A 19,048-nucleotide genomic window follows, 5' to 3' on the forward strand; every position below is an offset into this window, starting at 1 on the left:
TGCTGTGATGATTAGATAATATGGTGAATGCTTGGCACACCGTGAGTGCTCACTTAGCTGTTAGTTTCCTTCCTCTTTCTTTTTCTCATTTCCCTTTCTCTTCTAGATCACTGACATTACTTTATTTGTGAGTGACTTTGAACGAGTAGTGGATGACTTTTATCTGCCTATTGGTGATCAGAGTCTTCTGCACATGTAAATTTTAAACCATCAATTAAATGCTTGTGCAAAAACTTTCAGTGGTTTATCATTTCTTTTTTTTTTTTTTTTTCGGTTTATCATTTCTTAAACAAGATAACAGGACATCTCGGCTTCCCTGTATGGCATCCCAAGCCTTCTACCAGGAGGCCTCAACCTCTCAACACACTTCCGTTGCAATACTCACCTAGTGGTACCCACCAGGATGCTGGATGAATGATTTATGTTGAGCTAATACGGTGTGAGGAAGGGGTCTAACTTCAAGTTTTTGTGTGTGGATCCCTAGTTGTTCCAGTACTATTTGCTGAAAAGATGACTCTATCTCTGAGCCTCAATCACCTCATCCCTAAAATGAACTTGAAAAGGTAATTCCACTCCTGGGCATATACCCTGAGGAAACCAGAATTGAAAAAGATACATGTACCCCAATGCTCATTATAGCACTATTTACAATAGCTAAGACATGGAAGCAACCTAGATGTCCATTGGCAGATGAATGGATAAGGAAGTTGTGATACATATACACAATGCAATATTACTCAGCTATAAAAAGGAACACATTCAAGTCAGGTCTAATTCGGTGGATGAACCTAGGACCTGTTGTACAGACTGAAGTAAGACAGAAAGAGAATGACAAATACCATATACTAACACATATATGTGGAATCTAGAAAGATGGTACCAACAGTTCTACATGCAGGGCAGCAAGGGAGACACAGAGGTAAAGAACAGACTTTTGGACTCGGTGGGAGAAGCTGAGGGTGGGATGATTTGAGAGAAGAGCATTGAAACATAGAGAAGGGAATGGAAACCCACTCTAGTAATCCTGCCTGGAGAATTCCATGAACAGAGGAGCTTGGCAGGCTACAGTCCATGGGGTTGCAAAGAGTCAGGCATGACTGAGCAACTATCACTCACACTCACTCATTGAAACACATACATTATCATATGTAAAATAGGTAACCCAGGCAAGTTTGATGTATGACGCAGGGCACCTAAAGCTGGTACTCTGTGACAAGCTGAATGGATGAGAAGGGGAAGGAGGGGACACGTGTATACCTATGGCTGAGTCATACTGATGTGTGGCAAAACCATCACAGGATTCTAAAGTAATTATCCTCCAGCTAAAATAATTAATTAAAAAAAGACTACCTTGTAAGAAAAGATCACTACTGTGAACATTCAAAGAGATAGAAAATGGTGTGCTGTGGGGGGTGTGGGGTGGTCCCCAGCACACAGCAGTCAGCCGATGCCTATAACCAAAGACACAAAGAACAGGTTAGTGGGCATTGAGACAGCGGCCATCCTCACTTCCCCTGGACCGCAGGCGCTCCGCCATCCCTAAAGAGCAGTCACGGCTGCAGCCCCACGCACTTGTCACGAGAGCCTGTGCCATCCTCAGGACAGCGGTGTCCAAACGCCCCCTTCCCAAGAACCCATCTTCTGACTGGCCCTGATCACTTTCTCGTCTCCATTTCCCTTTTTCCTCCCTCACATTCTATCTTAATTTTGTATTAAATGTTCTTCGTCTTAATTAATCAACTACAATTTTGCTAGCCCACTCAAATCTTTTTGGGCAAGGTGGTGGGAAGGCATGAATGAACGAATGAGTCAAGCAAAGAAAAGACCCCTAATTTAAAGCTCGAACAGTGAGGCCCGTGAGCTAAAGGGATGGACAGGCCACCCCATGTGGAGGGGTCAGAAGCGGGCCTGTGTGAGGGTCCCTCCAGCCCAGCACTCTCTACATGCCCCCCCACTTCCCCTCCCGCCCTGGAGCGAGAGCAAGCCTCTTAAATCACATCTCCCTCCTCCACTGTGTTTGCAACACCTCCCAATTTAGTTTTCGCTCTGAATTTCATTAGTGTCCTATTTGCCTCGTCTTCCTGATCTCTGAGGCAGGCGTTAGGCAGGAGGAGACTGAGTTGGCAGCAAGGGCTCCTGCCTCCTGACCGCGGGTGAGGGAAGAAGGAAGAGGAGGACAGGCCCCTCGGATGGCGTTCTGGTCAACTCAGCTCAGCCCAATGAGCTGTTCCTGGATGCTACCTGTGCGCCAGGCTCCGGGGGCCCCCAGCTGAGGATCTGAGCCGGCCCTGGAAACCCCGGGCTCAGGGGGATGGAGGAACAGTGCCCAGGTGATGTGCTGCAGGGGAGTGGCCCCGCTGGGCTGGCAGAGTGAGTGAGCACGAGGGGGCGAGGGCAGGGAGGAAGGCAGTGGGGACCTTCCCGGAAGAGGGGACAACACACAAAAAGGCAGGATGCCGAGAACAGAAGAGCGTAACGAGTCACGCTGTGGAATCTTTCGTTCAGCTGTTTGTCTACTCATTCAGTCATCCATCGCCTATTTCCTGAGTGCCTGCTGCATTCCAGGCAGTGTTCTAGACATCATAAACCCGCCGAAACAACACAGAGTAACCCCCTGCCTTCATGGAGCTTACATTCCAATGGGGGAAGAGCAGAAGACAGACTTAAGAGTAATATACAAAGTGCCAGGTGGAGATAAATGCTACGAGGAACGGTCAAAGGGAAGACAGGCACTGGAAGACCTGGAGGGTGAGGACTGCCTTCCCTTCTCACCTCCTCTAAGCCCACCTTGCTCACACCACGGGACCCCAGCTGCATTTGCTGATTCAGCCCCAACTATGCTCTGCTCACTTGGATGGCGACCTGGAGGTCTGTTCCCTCTGCCTGAAGAGTTCTCTCCAAGACTGGAAAAGGGATTCGATGCCTTATGCTTTGAGGGGGGAATGTGTTTATGGTTCAAGGATGAGCACGGGGGCCACTGGCATGAGCGAGGGATAGACAGAGACGGGGTAGGAGGGGACAGGGGCTGGCTCGGGTGAGTCCTGGGGGGGTCAGGGTGAGGTCTGTGACCTTTCCTCTGCGTGAGCTGGGGAGCCATGAGAGAACTGTGGGCAGAGGACTGATCTGATCTGACTGAACCCATCAGATCAGATCTGTTCCCTCCCCCGGGAGGTAATGGTGGCAGCAGAATCCCCCAAGGAGGCCACTGCAAGGATCCAGGTCCGAGGGTGGCTCGGACCAGGGAGGCGACAGGGGAGCTGGTCACAGGCGCTGAGGAGGGGAGAAAAGTGGTGGAGTCAGGGCAAATGCAGCACCAAGTGTGAGTGGAGGGACGGGGTGGGGGGAAATGAGACAGGACAGAAAAGGAGGAACATTCTAGACAGAAGAGTCCCCCCAGTGCCAAGGCTGAGACTCAACCCCATCCTGCCAGGCTCAGATCCTGCTACTGAAGTTCCTGCAATTTCTCCTCTGTCTCAATGCACGTGGGTTCAGCGAGCCTTGCTCTGGGCCCAGCTCTCCCAGCGGCATCACCAGGGGAATGAGAGACCCCCTCTCTGGGCTCCGAGGGGCCCCTCTGTCAGAGCTGAGAGCTGCATTCACATGTGACACTTCAGGATGCTCGGGGAACCAGTGAGAGAGAGGCCCGGGATGGGGGAGATTTATGGGAGGAAGAGGAGACCACCTTTCTTGGGTTTAGATGCAGTGAGGAATGAGATTTAATTTTTAACTCTAGCATTCATATCCTCCTTACAAGTGAGCCTAGATGGGGTGAAAGAGTTCACCTGCAGCCCAGTCATCTTCCCTTGCTGAAGGAGCCTCCGTTTTGTCATCTTCAGTTCCGTTCAGTTCAGTTCGGTTGCTCAGTCGTGTCTGACTCTTTGCGACCCCATGGACTGCAGCATGCCAGGCCTCCCTGTCCATCACCAAATCCTGGAGTTTACTTAGACTCACGTCCATTGAGTCAGTGATGCCATTCAACCATCTCATCCTCTGTCATCCCCTTCTCCTCCCGCCTTCAATCTTTCCCAGCATCAGGGTCTTTTCCAGTGAGTCAGCTCTTCGCATCAGGTGGCCAAAGTATCGGAGTTTCAGTTTCAGCATCAGTCCTTCCAATGAATATTCTGGACTGATTTCCTTTAGGATGGACTGGTTGAATCTCCTTGATGTCCAAGGGACTCTCGAGATGGAATTATAAGAACTACCTCTTGGGGTTGCGGCTGTTTGATGAGATGCATCAATCAAGTACTTGGCACAATGCCTCAATTAATGTCACCCCATTTTACCTGTCCCTCTATAAAAAGCACAAATCTTAATAGGTGTCGTCAGAGAACTATGGCTTCTCAGGTGGTACCAGTGGTAAAGAATCCACTGGCCAATGCAGGAGATGTAAGAGACATGGGTTCCAACCCTGGGTTAGGAAGATCCCCTGGAGAAGGGAATGGCTAACCATTCCAGTATTCTTGCTGGGAAACCCCATGGACAGAGAAGCCTGGCAGGCTACAGTCCATGGGGTCACAAGAGTTGGACATGACTAATGTGACTTAGCATGTACAGAAAACCACTGTGTCTCCACTGGGAAACATTTATCCCAGCTTGTAGTTATAGGCATTCACCAGGCTGAGAGCAGAGGCTACGTCTGTTTTTTTTCCCTGTTATATTCCCAGAGCCTAGCATGGTGCTGGGTCTACTGTCAATATACAATATGTTTTTGCTGAATTGGTAAATAAATGATTGAATCTGAGGTTATGTATGATCTAGGCTCTGGTGCTTTTTATCTGGGAGACCTCAGATAAGATAATTAATGTCTCCGGGTAAAAAAAGAAATACTGATAATCTCTTTAGAATGTGTTAATATCATTAGTTCTGAATATGAGTTATTTGGTTGGAACACCAGATTAAGGGGCTTCCTAGGTGGCACTAGTGATAAAGAACCCATCTATCAATACAGCAGACATAGGAATGCAAGTTCGATCCCTGAGTTGGGAAGATCCCCTGGAGAAGGAAATGACAACTCACTCCAGTATTCTTGCTTAGAGAATCCCCATGGACAGAGTAGGCTGGTGGGCTACAAGTCTATAGCCTCGCCAAGAGATGAACACAACTGAGGTGCCTCAGAACGCACACGCACACCAGATTAAAAAACTAAAGAAATGGAAAAAAGAAATGTCTCTGAGTCTCGGTTTTCTTACCTGTAAAATGGAACTCATAATATCTACTATGGTAGAGGCAGTTACCGCCCATCAAATATCTATACTTCCCAGAGCCCTAGAAACCAGGTTAGACCTCATGATTAGTTCTGGCCCACAGGCTGTGCCACTTTTGAGCCAAAGCATTTAAGAGCCAGTGCTTAACCTTCCAGCCACCTCTTCCCCCGATGCGAAGATCAAGGTGGCCCCTTGTTCCAGGGGCTACACCTAAAACATGGCAGAGCTGCCACCAGCCTGACCCCTGAGTCACTGGGTAGGGCAGAGCCCTCCACCCTCCTTGGTTAGATAGGTAGCATGAACAAGAAATAAACCTTCACTGTGTGAACCCACTGAGATTCCGGAGTTCATTTATTACTGCAGCATAACTGAGCCCAGAAAGACTCGGGCTTCTACCCAGCACGATCGTGCACATGGTAAGAAGAAGTGCTTGGTTCACAGCTTGTTGTTGCTGTTCGGTCAGTCGCTCAGTCGTGTCTGACTCTTTGCGACCCCATGGACTGCAGCACGCCAAGTTTCCCTATCCCTCACCATCTCCTGGAGTTTGCTCAAACTCACGTCTGTTGAATCGATGATACCATCCAACCATCTCAGGCTCATCCCCTGGGTCCTGGCCTTTCCCCCCGATTCTGTAGCCTTCCTGATGACCCAGGCTCCATTTATGATGCTCCCTTTCTCTCTGCCATGTTCTTTCTCTAGCTTGAAACATCCTTCTACTCCCTACTCCTCCGCAGGTGTGTTCTGGTCTTGCCATTGCACAGCAGTACCAGAAAAGCCCCGGGAAAGCCATTCTGGCCAGCTGGACCTGGCCTGTGGACCACCTGTCCTCTCGGCAGTCGCCCACACACTTCCTCCTACCTCATTCTCAATTTTGCCTCCTAGTCCACTCCAACTCAGCTTGAAATGTAACCACCAAACGCTGGACCCTGCCCTTGGTGCCTGGGGGCCCAGGATGACTCTTGAGGCTGTTGCGGCCTCTGTGGACCCGGTTACGCGCCATGCTTCCTGGGTGCCAGCTCCCCGCTCACACCCGGCTGCATGCCTGGCCCTTGCCTGCCCTGTCCGCCCACCAAGCTGGCACTGGCTTGGCTTCCAGCAGCCACCCATCCCGCCACTGCATCTGCTCTCCAAGAAGGCCACCTCCACCCTGGCCTGACCTCTCCACTCCCTAGGCAGCTTAGTTGGCAAAAGCCTTCAACCTGTTTTCAGATTCTAAGACGCCATTTCTCATCAAGACCACAGGTTTGCAGTTGATGACACGGAAAATCAGGGCAGACAAGGGACTGACCTGGCTCCATGTCAGCACGTTCTGAAGAGTCAGCAGTGTCCGTGGGCCCTGAAGCCCTCTCTCCAGGGCCATCAGCTCCTGGAGGATGGGACGGGATCCTTCCTGTTGAGGCAGAGAACAGAGATTCAAGGGAGTGCAGTGGCAAGGTGTCCTTGACCCTGTCTTACAGATTTCTCCCCAGCAAATGTGCACCAGTGGGGAGAGGGGGCTGGTTCCTGGTCCCCCAGGCATGCAGAAAAGCAAGTGGGGTCTCAAATACCCTGGGAATCCTGCACAACACCCTGCCTGCAACCTCTCTTTCCTCTCCCGTCTCATCTGGCCTTGTGTGACAGCCACTGTAGACACGGGCCTCCTCAAGCTTACCAAACCCCCGGAGGGTCAGAACTGCAGATCAGCCCTCTTTACAAGCCTGGCATAGGCAGCTTGGTGTAGAGTAGACACCGAGTGTTCCGTGAAGGACTTACTGTGCTGTGATGGAAGCAGGGAGCAAGGAGCAGGCAGAGCATGTGGCCAAGGCACCGGCCTCTGCAGCAGTTCTATCATTGATTCACTGGGCAAATAAATACATCACTTAGTGTCCTGCCCTATAGAATGGCCCCATCCTCCCTGCGATATATCATCTGGGAGTCACATGGGCAAAGGCTCCTTACACCCAAGAGTCTGGCTCTGGTCCACTTGCTTATCACTCTGCAACCTCTAGCAAATCACTTCCCCTCCTTGAGCCTTTGTCTGAAAGAGAAAAACTCGGAGCTAGGCTACATGTAAGATTCTTTATGCCCCGAGAATTCTATGACGATGTTGATTCATCTCCACACATCCAGTGCCCAAAGAGGTGTCTGTCCACAATAAAGCTTTGTGAAATGAATAAAAGAAAATTCCATCTCACTTCAGGGAAGAGTGACAAGAGGGCCAAAGGTTTTAAGCGATTTGCAGCAGATCACTGCGAGAGGAGGAGCTGGGATTTGAACACAGGTCCTCATATACTCGAGGACTTCAAGTACACTTGAGGTCTCTGTACTTCTCCTGCACCAACTACTGCAGTCACCCACTGAAGACACGACAAATTGCCTTTTTATATGAAAGACGCACTAAGCTAAAGGACAATGCACGAAGGATACATCCATCTGAAGTACAAAGTCATTGTTTGAGAAATTCCCTGAATACATATTTGCCAAATATACCTAGGAGCCTAGCTAAGAAGACGTTATTGCCTATTAGAAGGTGAGGAATTACTGGTAATCTTCATTAAGACAAAACTCCCCTAGGTGTGAAATTTTGCTAGCTTCATCTGCATTTCCTGTTTCTTTACTGTAAATTCTCGTTATTCTACACAGAGTGACTATATTGGGTGGAAACATTCACTAGGCTCTGCCCAAGTGCAGAGTACCCTTCCCTCAGGGCTCAGGCTCCCAAACACCACCAGTTAGAATCAGCAAGACTCAAGTTTGGAGGTAAACTAGAAGAATCCTTATAAACCATATTATATTCACTAAAACAAAAAATAGGCAGTAATCACAGGAAATGTCTATCATTTTATGTATCTCAAATGAGCGGTAATGGTTACTGTGCCCTTAATTTCTATTTACTGTGCCTTGTTCATTACTAGTTTACCCTCCAGAGTTTCAGAGGGGAGCAGGAAATTGGCTGTAACGATGGACGTGGCGAGAGGCCCTTCCTCTTGCGTGTGGCCCTCTTCTCCCGGGCCCGGCGCCTTGTGGATTTTAGGACGCAGCGTTGTCGGCTTGGCCTGCAAGGGACACACTGCGGTCCTAATCGTATCCCGTGACTTGGATGAAGCACTTCTTGTCTTTCTCAAACCCCTCTCCTTTGTCCAGGTCACACAATTTCACTCTGGCTCCAGAGCTTTGGGCCAGAGCTGCTACTTGGGACCTTTATCTGATCCCCTATCTTGAAGATGCTGCAGAACTACAGGCTTACTTCTCTTCCACCTTCATCTTTGCCAAGCTTCCAGGGAAAACCTCTACTCCTTTTCTTCACTTATTATTTTCAGTTTGTATCCCCGAATTCCCTTTTTCAACGTCAAGTCATCACTTGGTACATGGAGGAGGATTTGATCCCTCCTGGGTACCAAATTCCAGGCTAGGGATCCCTACCATGATCCCTCATGGGTACCAAATTCCATGGATGCTCAAGTGCCTCATATAAAACAGTATAGGATTTGCATGTAACCTACACATAACCTCCCATCGACATGAAATCATCTCTAGATTACTTATGATACCTAACACAAGATAAATGATATGTAAACACTTGTAAATACAATGTAAATGCTATGTAAACATTTACCGGTGGGGCCAAGTCAACTTTGGTTCTGGGAACTTTCTAGAGACTTTTCCCCCCAGCATATTTTCAATCTGTGGTTGGTTGAATCCACAGACCTGAAACCCACGGGTACAAAGGGCTGACTGTACCTCCAATAAGCACCACTTGACGGTGAATGAAATCAAAACACCCAAGGATTGACCAAAGGCTTTAGGGCTTCCCCGGTGGCTTAGACAGTAAAGAATCTGTCTGCAATGCAGGAGACCCGGGTTCAATCCCTGGGGTGGGAAGTTCCCCTGGAGAAGGAAATGGCAACCCACTCCAGTACTCTTGCCTGGATAATCCCATGGATAGAGGAGCCGGGTGGGTTATAGTCCATAGGGTCACAAAGAGTTGGACACTATCGAGCGACTAACACTTTCCCTTTCATGTACCAGCAGTTTATGAAGGGCAATGCAGTTAGGACTGGGTGAGGGTGTTCATTCCTTCACTTGCTCACTCGCTCACTCACTCACTCCTATTCGGGAGTGTTAGGTGTGATACTGGACACATTGAGGGCCCAGAAGTCCCTCAGGGGACTCACAGGGTGATAAGGAAAATAAGACAGCAGGGCTGCAAGTAACGGAAATGCTTGGCAGTTTTGGAGGTGGAAACAGAAAAACAAAACAGTCAGAGGAGGGAGAAACAGAGAGGTCACGTCAGCTGATGAAACAGGGAGCACTGACGGGACAGCACACCATCCGTGCCCGGCCAGGCACCAGGGACAGGGTGGGGGGGTGCTGGCATGGGGACAGGGTGGGCACCCGTGTGAGGGTGTGAAGGCTTGGGAGGGGAAAGTGTGGGTGAAGAATGAGTGAGGACTGCCTGGGGGGAAGCGGAAGGTACCTGACAGATGACATGGGCCCCAACAAGCAAGGCCCCGAATGTCAAAACAGAGAAGGTGGCCATCATTCACTGGTAATAGAGCCACTCAGGGCTTCTGAGCAGAGATGTGACATAATTAGAGACGTGTTGCAGGAAGATGGATTTGGCGAGCTTGCACAGTGCGGACTGGAAGGGGAGGAAGCTAACTGTGTGCCAGGAACTGGGCAGTGTTCGGGGCTGGTACATATTTGAGCTCAGTTAACCTTCTAAACAACCGTAGGAGACAAGCCTATTCCTTCCAGACTTGCAGATGAGAAAATGAGGCTTCAGGGAATTCTAGCTGCTGGCCCCTAATCCCCTGGCTAGGAAGCGCAGCAGATGAGATCTGGATCCAGTTCTTTCCTTTCCCAGGTGAGCCTTAAAGTGCGCTGTGACCTGTGTGGACACTTGTACACTGGACAGCCCAGGACACCTTCTGCTCCCAGCGTACCTCCCGCCTGCCCTAGGAAGGGGGTGGGGGGAAGCAGGATGGTTTCCTGGGCTGCCTTTTGAGAGGCTGAGATGGAATTAAGTGCCAAGTGCCTTTGCTCCAGTTAGCTTTCCCCCGTGCGTGCATACGTGCTAAGTCGCTTCAGTTGTGTCCGACTCTTTGTGATCCCATGGATGGTAGCCCACCAGGCTCCTCTGTCCATGGGATTCTCCAGGCAAGAATACTGGAGTGGGTTGCCATTTCCTTCTCCAAGGGAATCTTTCTGACCCAGGGAACGAACCCCTGTCTCTTAAGTCTCCTGCAATGGCAGGCAGCTTCTTCACCTCTAGCGCCACCTGGGAAGCCTCCAGCTTTCCCCCAGGTGACCCCAATCTAGAAGATAAGCTAACACCGTGAGTTGCCTCCCAAACAACATGGACTACAGTCTCTTGCAGAGAATTCCAAAAGTAGCAGGGGACTACCTTATTCTCTTGTAGGGAATGCTAACTTCTGTCAGCTAAGTTTAAGAGAGGCAGCCGACCAGGAGCCCAGGGAAACACTCTTGAATACCCAGGCCTCCTCTGCTGGGCCATGGAGAATGTCAGTGAGGAGCCCGTCACTGTTTGGGGGGAATGCTAGGAGGACTCAGTGCATTCCATCTGCATCGGCACACCTGCAGCCTGGAGAGAGCTGTCATGAATCACTCCCATCAAGATGCCTGCTGCGAAAACTTGTTTTTTTCCCCAAGGAAAAAAAGATTTCCTCATTCTAAACATGGGACACGGTGATGGCTGTGCCATACACTGGACAATCCAAGGTGTAGGTTCTCTTCAGGGAAGCCTGGCACAGTGGCAAGAGCAGGGACTTAGGAAGCAAATAGGTTGGGTCTTAATCACACCCTCCAACCTCCCCAGGTTACTGGCTATACCTATGGGGCCTTGGGCAAACCACTTGGCTCCTTGTGCGTGCATGCTAAGTTACTTCAGTTGTGTCTGACTCTTTGCGACCCTATGGACTGTAGCCCACAAGGCTCTTATGTCCATGGGATTCTCCTGGCAAGAACACTGGAATGGGTTGCTGTGCCCTACTCCAGGGGATCTTCTTGACCCAGAGATTGACTCTTAAGTTTCCTCATTATTAAATGGGAATGATAATGACTTAGAGAGACTAAGTGCCAGGCCCTGGGCACATACATAAGAATGTGTAATAACTTCTTGTCTTTTTATGTTCAACATTTTGGCTATGCCCTCCCAGTGAGGTTGTTCTCCTCACAAATTTACCAACTGAAGTCATGGATTTTTGGAGGAAAAAATGCTGCAATTATAGTAGGTTGTTAATACCCTTGACCTAGTGCTTATTGGGCTTCCCTGGTGGCTCAGATGGTAAAAGAAAGAATCTGTCTGCAATGCGGGAGACCCAGGTTTGATCTCTGGGTTGGGAAGATCCCCTGGAGAAAGGAACAACTACCCACTCCAGTATTCTTGCCTGGGGAATTCCATGGACAGAGGGGCTTGGTGGATTACAGTCCATAGGGTTGCAAAGAGTCAGACATAACTGAGCAACTAACACTTCCAGAGCTTATTAAGAGCATCTTGGAATTGTTGGCATATCTTTCTCCTCCACCATACTGGGACCTTCCTGAAGAGGGTAACCGCTGTGGCTTCAATTTTGGGTAAACAGATGTCCCTTTCTACCTCAATTCCCTTCAACTGACATCCAAACAGACCAGAGTCTGTGGGTCTTCTGGGATTTTATTTTCCCAGCCTGGTTAGAATAGCGACTTCTAAACAACACCTTCAAGAGCAAATACAATCCTCTGAAAACCATCTCATTAGCATGGAATCATTTAGCATGGGACGCTTCACTGTGTTACTCTGTTAAGAGCTTTGGTTTCTAATCCAAGACAATTATATGTGCCAACATATTCAATAACATCTTAATAATACCAAACCTCCCAGGTCTCCGGACATAATCAGATCAGTATGAGAGAGCTGGGGTCTAACATGATACGAGAACGGCACGTGGCAGAGGAGAAGGAGATGAAGCATTAAAACTGGGTTCAAACCCTGGCTTGTGCAGCTGGGACGGACTTGCGTGGTGCCTGAGACAGGGATACACTCTCAGCAAAGGATCATTCCTTTCTCTTCCTCTGGCTCCAGAGAAAAGCAAAGCTATGAAACTTGTTTCAAGTGAACAGAGAGAGAAGAGAAGATTCACCACATTCCTGAGTCCACTTACAATATGGATTTCTTTTTTTTTTTTTTTAATTTCTTAAGCTTTTCTCCCTGAGGACTGGAGGAAGTGGGTTATTTCATTTTAATTATGGCAGCTGCAGCTGCTGCTTGTGAACCCAAAAACCAATTTTCAGATCAAAAAGAAAAACACATACACATCCCCACAGACAAACTCAGCCAGAGCATCAACTACACACGTGAAGGACAGCTCCTTCAGAGAGCACATGGGTGGGGGTGGGCGTGGAGAAATCTGGGCTGTCCTGCTCGAGACACTCAGATCCAGGTGGAGATCCCTAGAGGTGCTTCCCCCCGGCTTCCCTCCCACCTGGCTTCCTTTCTGCCCCCAGGATCCACACCCAGACCATGAGCCACAGGGCAGCATAAAGGAATGTTTCATGTCCAGCAGCTATGCACTTTTAATGCACACGGGGGAAATAAAGGCAGCAGATTGTTTTCTGTAGCCTTCCTGTGAATTTCTCACTAGCATCCTCATTCAGGAAGACCTGAGATTTTTTTTTTTTTTTTACAGGTCCTCCATGTGTCCAAGAGCCAGCCCCAGACTTGTGGCAGTGAGGATCTCTCGTGCAGGGATGGTGGGTGGAGCTCGCTTGCCATTTTCTGGCTCACAGGCTGTATCCAGGTTTCCACTCAGTGTTCGCTTGTGTGGTTCGTCCCCCGTGTGCTCCCCAGCGGCTCTCAAGGTTAGCCATGGCAGGCAATGGTGCGCGAAGCCTCCCCAGGTGAGCAGCCCAAATTCGCAACACGTGCAGGTGTTATCTTTCAGAAGATTGAGGAAGATCCATGCTAATTCAGGGACATTTGTCAGGGAGGAGGCTGGGAACAGCAGGTGGGGCATCAACATTCACCTGTCAGTGAGTAAGAAGAGAGAGACTGGGCTCTCACCAGAGAAAGACCACGTGCTGCCGGGGATACGTGAGAACTCTGCCTGCAAGACTTGGCATACAAGGAAGCATCGCGCAGGGGTGGGGCGGAGGAGTTAACTGTTCTCAGGTGCCATGAAGCAACCTGAGGACCTCAGTGGAGTCAGTGGAAAGTTTTCTCAGTTTTCTGAACCTTTTCTTGGGTCGGGAAAAAGGGTGCTTTCTGGCCCGACCCAATACTTCACCAGTGCTCACCTTTAAGCCCTTCCAGCACAGCATCAAAAATTCTGCAATCTGAATGTGCATGACAAATGCTCACTCTTGTTCTCAACCACCTGAGTGCTCCCAGACCCCCAGGCCTCTGGTCAGCTTTGTCATCAGAACATCACCAGTTCTGAGGCTGGCATTTCCACAAAGCCACTGCAAGAAACGTGGGTTCAGTCCCTGGGTTGGGAAGATCCCCTGGAGAAGGGAATGGCAACCCACTCCCGTATGCTTGCCTGGAGAATTCCATGGACAGAGGAGCCTGGCGGGCTACAGTCCATGGGGTCTCAAAGAGTCAGACACGACTGGGCGCGCGCACACACACACACACACAGTCCTGTTGTACACACACAACTGCACTCCCACGCCAAAGAGCCACCAGACCTGGTGTTTCTACCACGAAACCCTGCCCTGACCTCTGTGCAGCTCCAGTTCTCTCCAATCCCTTCCTTCACATGACCGGAAGGCCACGTGCTCTTACTAAGACGCAAGTCTGACCCTGCTGTTCCTGGCCTGAAATGCTTGCTGGTGCCTCACTGTCTTGGGGACAAAATCCAAAGCTCTCCCTAGAAGATGCACTTCTCTTCACGCCAAACCTGGCCATGTCTCCCGCCCGGTCCCCGCCACTCTCCCAACCGTGCCGCAGCCAAGTGAAGTGAAGTGAAAGCTGCTCAGTCGTGTCCAATTCTTGGGGACGCCATGGACTATACACTCCATGGAATTCTCCAGGCCAGAATACTGGAGTGGGTAGCTGTTTCCTTCTCCAGGGGATCTTCCCAACCCAGGGATAGAACCCAGGTCTCCCGCGTAGAGGGCGAATTCTTTACCAACTGAGTCACAAGGGAAGCCCAAGAATACCTCAGTGGGTAGCCTCTACCTTCTCCAGGGGATCTTCCGACCCAGGGATCGAACCGGGGTCTCCTGTATTGCAGGCGGATTCTTTACCAAGGGAGCTATGAGGGAAGCCCACACCCAAGTGTTTTCAGTCCTGCTGTCTTCCGGTTGCCGCTCCCTTGGCGGGGAAGGCCCCGGAAGGCTCCTTCACGAGCTGACTGTGCAGCGCCCCGTCTTATCCCGGGGAAGCGTCTCCCTGCTGCTCCCACTGTGTGGGTCCTGAGCGTCGACGCTGCTGTTCCGCCCCCATTCCTGCCGCGCTGCCTTCCAGGCACGGGCGCGTGGCGCACCGCGAGAGGTTCGTTCACTAACTGAGGCCGGTGGGTTGTGAGCACAGGTGTACCACTTGCAGGTAGAAGATTTAACTGCCAACGCAGGACCCTCCAGAGCTCTTTCATTCTGGCACGGAGATCGGCACAGTTGGGGTGATTTGTCAGCCTGGGTCCCTGGGGGACCTCAGAGCTGAAACCCCTCCCCCAGCCCACCCCTCCTTCGGCCCATGGTGAATGTGAGAGAGTCAACCCTTTGCTATAAACCATTATGATTTGGTGATGATGTGTACCCAGCATTAACTAGCTGATCTGACAGATTCATGGGTTCTGTAAAAAGTGTCGCAGTTTTTTTTTTTTTTTTAAATTGACGTACGGTTGATTTACAATATTGTGAGGATTTCAGGTGTATAGCAAAGCGATTCAGTTATACAAATTCTTTTCCATTATAGTTTATTACAAGATATTGAATACGGTTCCCTGTGCTGTACGGTAAATCTCTGTTGTTTATCTATTTTATATAAGGTAGTGTACATCTGTTAATTCCAACTCCCAATTTATTCCTCCCCTCACCACTTCCTCTTGGGGAACCATCAATTTGTTTTCTGCGCCTGTGAATCTGTTTTCATCTTGTAAATAAGTTCATTTGTATTGTTTTTTTAGATAGAATTTCCACATTCTTAAAAAGGGCCCTGCCTCCCTGGCCATCATTGATTGGTTCAGGGTTGGGAGCCTTAATAAAGCCAGATTAACCACAGTTCTGGGGGGTGGGGTCGGGGAGATCAGAACCTGATCAAAGCTGAGTCAGTTGGAATTCTTCCCTGGGATTTCTGAAAACAGGAAGTGAAAAGGAATGTGGTCTCTAGCTGTGATGATTGACCCAATGAAGACCCAGTGCAGCCAAAATAAAAATTAATAAATTTAAAAATTCACTAGCTATTAGTGGCCATGTGAGTGTTATGGGCTGAATTCTGTCCTCCACAAAAGGTATGTTGGTGTCCTAATCCCTTGTGCCTGAGAATGGAAACTTACTTGGAGATAGTCTCTTGGCAGAGGTAATCAAGTTAAAATGGGGTCACTGGGGTGGGCTCTCATCCGATGTGGTTTGTGTCCTTAAAAAGGCGGGGGGGGGGGGAGGGGTTTGGAGATTTGGACATAGAGAAGATGGGAGTTATGCTACCACAAGCCAAGAACTACCAGCGGCAGTGACAGAGGCCTGGGGAGAGCCTTCCCTTCAGAGAGAACCCGGTCCTTCTGACCCCTTGATTTGGGACTTTTAGCCTCCAGAACTGTGAGACATGGCATTTCTGTTGCATTAGCGTCTCAGTTGGTGTGCTTTATTATGAGAACCCTGCAAACTAACATGGAAAAAATAGAGAGAGCTAAGGTTTGCAGGGAGAGAAAGAATCTCAGAAGTAGGAGAAATGACCAGAGGAGCAAAAAGAAACAGAACAAATCTTAACAGAATTAAAACTGTGAACCCGATTCTACTGCATCTCCGTGTTGTCTCTGGCTACAAGTTCAACTCCTTGGATTTGATGAGGTAGTAGTAAAAGTCCCTCTGTTTTGAGTGAGTTCTGAGGTTTCTGTCACTTTGAATCAAGAGTCCTAACCAGCTGTTATTCATATTTAATAGTTATCATTAATGCTAGGAAAAGGAAAACAATGCAGACAGCTCCCAGTGATGCCAGATCGGTGATAGATGGACAAGCAAGCCACGGCTTCCAAACACTGTCCAAACATGTCCCAGGAGGAGACAAGTTCCCCTCCTGTCTGGGTACAACTGCTTTCATACGTTCACACAGTTTAATCCTCTTGGTGTTTTCTGTAATCCAGTAATGGCCAGACTAAAATCTGAAACGGATTTTCTTCTGCACAGTTATCCCTTTCTTCCCAATCCAAACACAACTGCGTGCCTGGCCCCTTGAAATGCTCCAAAACAAAACAAGTCCAGCCCGAATCCCTCATCTTGTTTCATGTTATTTTCTTGGCTGCACAAACTTAGGGCCTTTTGTTTCTTCTGCTGTGCCCTTGGACGCTTCCTGTCCACATTCCCCTCTGCGTGTGCTCCTACGTCAGCAGCAAGGGCTCCAAGCTAGCAGAGGAGAGAGACAGTCAGGGAAAACAGCCTGGAAAGGATTCACCACACAGACAAGAGCTGAGGTCCCCTGAAGCAACTCACCCGCCCTCACCAGTGCACACAGGCCCTCCAGGGCAGAATGTGGCTGCATAGCAGGGGTCTGGCCTATGAGTTTGGTCTTGTAGAATAGAAGATAATTGTTCAAGCTGTCCTTGAGCCTCCAGGCTCCATTGTAAGAATAAGCAGAACCAGTCTACCTTGAAGATCCCACAAAAAAAAGAGAGACACTGCTCTCCTCTAAAGGACTGGGGACAGCAATTATCCACATGAGCAAGATTTGATGACGACAGATATTATGGAGCTCAGCGCTCCCACCCCAAAGTAATGGAGGATTCTGTTTTTTTTTTCTCTTCCCTCATCTGTTCAATCCAGGAGAGCATACAAAAATATGATGCCTGTATCAAGTTGCCAGCTGTCTTCGTGAGAGAAATTAGCAAAAAGCAGCTATCTGGAAGGGATGAGGGCCAACTCAGCCTTGAGCAAAGAGGGTGCGGAGGGTGGAGGCTGTGCATTTGCTCTCAGGCCCCTTCCCCACACTTGCTACTCTGCTCCATCTCATGGAGAACCACAATGCTCAGAATCCTTTGCTCTCTGGCTTCTGGGCAGGTGGGCTTGTGAATGGAGGACCACAGCCAGAAGACTGGAGGTGAGAAGAAGAGAGAAGAAGCGAGGGTCTCTCTCCTTCTCTTGCTCATCTTAGACAGTATCCTTGGCAGTGGCCACATACCATCAGTTGCTTCAGGTCCTGACAGGCACTCTGTACAGTGATTCTATCTCCTGCTGGATTGTCTCAGCTTTTGGACTCTGGAAACATCACCTTCTCTCATTTCCCCTCCAGGTCTAGGAGCAATAGTGGTTGCTTGTTGTTGTTGATTTCTGGACTGACTCAATTTGTACTGTTTATCTTCTCAGTTGCTTCATTAACTGTGCAGCCAATTTCCTGTATTAAATTCCCTCTGCTGAAAGACCTATGTTGGTTTCCACTTCCCTGCCTAGACTCTGATGGATCAAGAAAGAATCTGCAGGTAGAAGTGTCCCTTTGCAGCCTTGGGGACAATGAATGCCTGAAGACTCTCAGTGCTCGGGTTGGGATAGGGAGCTGCTGCAGAACTGAGCATGTAGTTGAGCCCAGGAGGGAATAAGTCATTGGTAAGGGACCTGTTACACACCTAGAAGAAGAAGGGTAGTCAGATCTCTGGGGTTTTTTCCCCCATGAATTTAGCCAGGTTTAATGTGACTTCCTTTATCAATTGGTAAGCTAACATGAGAAAAGCCAATTACTGATGCAAAGGATGCCAAGGAGCTGAGTTGTGAAGCTTCAGAATCGTTTGGAAGGTTAGGGTGCCCAGCATCTCTGTAGGGAAGCTAGGAGTTAAACAAAACTGAGACAGACCAAGAAAGACATGTCTTAGCAGATTCAATGAGATGTTTGAGACTTAAGGTGATGTAGCTGGTTCTTGTTTCTATTGACATCTACAACTGTTAAGGGTTATCACTGGTCCTTCCAAACTCAGAGGGCAGAAGCCATGCTTTATTGAGAGAGGATGGGGACAGAAATAAAACAGAATATTTTGGGGACTGCTGAGAGACAAAGCATTCTTTGTTACTAAAGAAGAATTTAGATGTGAGAAAAGTATACATATGAGATGGTTGGATGGCATCGCTGACTCGATGGACATGAGTTTGAGCAAGCTCTGGGAGTTGGTGATGGACAGGGAAGCCTGGTGTGCTGTGGTCCATGGGGTCACAAAGAGTTGGACACAACTGAGCGACTGAACTGAACTGACTGTAATTATACATACATAGACGTAGGCACAGACAGAGAAGGAGACAATGGAGAAAAGTGCACCAGAAATAGAGGGACAATGGGTTTGCTTTGCAAGCACTCCACATGAGCCAGCCCCTTAGTGGCAGGCTAGTTTCCTAGTAGAGGTCACCTTCCCACAGTTGGATCAGGGACTCTGGTCCCTGATGGATTTGCTTTCTGCTTTTGCTCAGGCCCTTTGTCACAGGTGGCCTTTTATTGATGGATCCAAGTGTCCCAGACCAACGTCCCACACAGGAACTGAAAGGACCACCAGGTGTGGGACGGCAGGATTGTTAATGAACTGCCACATGCCTCACCTCCCTGGAAACCTCTATTGGTCCTAGAGGGGAAAAAGCAATATTGGGACTTCAGTACAGAGGTGGTCTCAACCTCAGCATCCCCAGCTTCCCCAACCTCATGTGCCCACCTACACAGACCCACTTGTTTCCAT

The 19,048-nt window shown here is 49.2% G+C and overlaps 1 protein-coding gene across 9 annotated transcripts in view; it reads right to left on the reverse strand.

The window, feature by feature from the left end:
- TENM4 (teneurin transmembrane protein 4) overlaps positions 1–19,048 on the reverse strand; it is an 826,321-nt gene that overhangs the window by 563,365 nt on the left and 243,908 nt on the right. For 7 of the 9 annotated variants that reach the window (XM_043875712.1, XM_043875709.1, XM_043875667.1 and 4 more), the window contains one exon: positions 6,493–6,594. The exons of the other annotated variants lie outside the window; for them this stretch is intronic. In XM_043875712.1, the coding sequence (XP_043731647.1) occupies positions 6,493–6,502 (10 nt within the window). In that variant the 5' untranslated portion in view covers positions 6,503–6,594. The remainder of the gene's footprint in view (positions 1–6,492; positions 6,595–19,048) is intronic. 9 annotated transcript variants of the gene reach the window in all.

This window comes from Cervus elaphus, chromosome 2, assembly GCF_910594005.1.
Source record: "Cervus elaphus chromosome 2, mCerEla1.1, whole genome shotgun sequence".
Classification (NCBI taxonomy): Eukaryota; Metazoa; Chordata; class Mammalia; order Artiodactyla; family Cervidae; genus Cervus; species Cervus elaphus.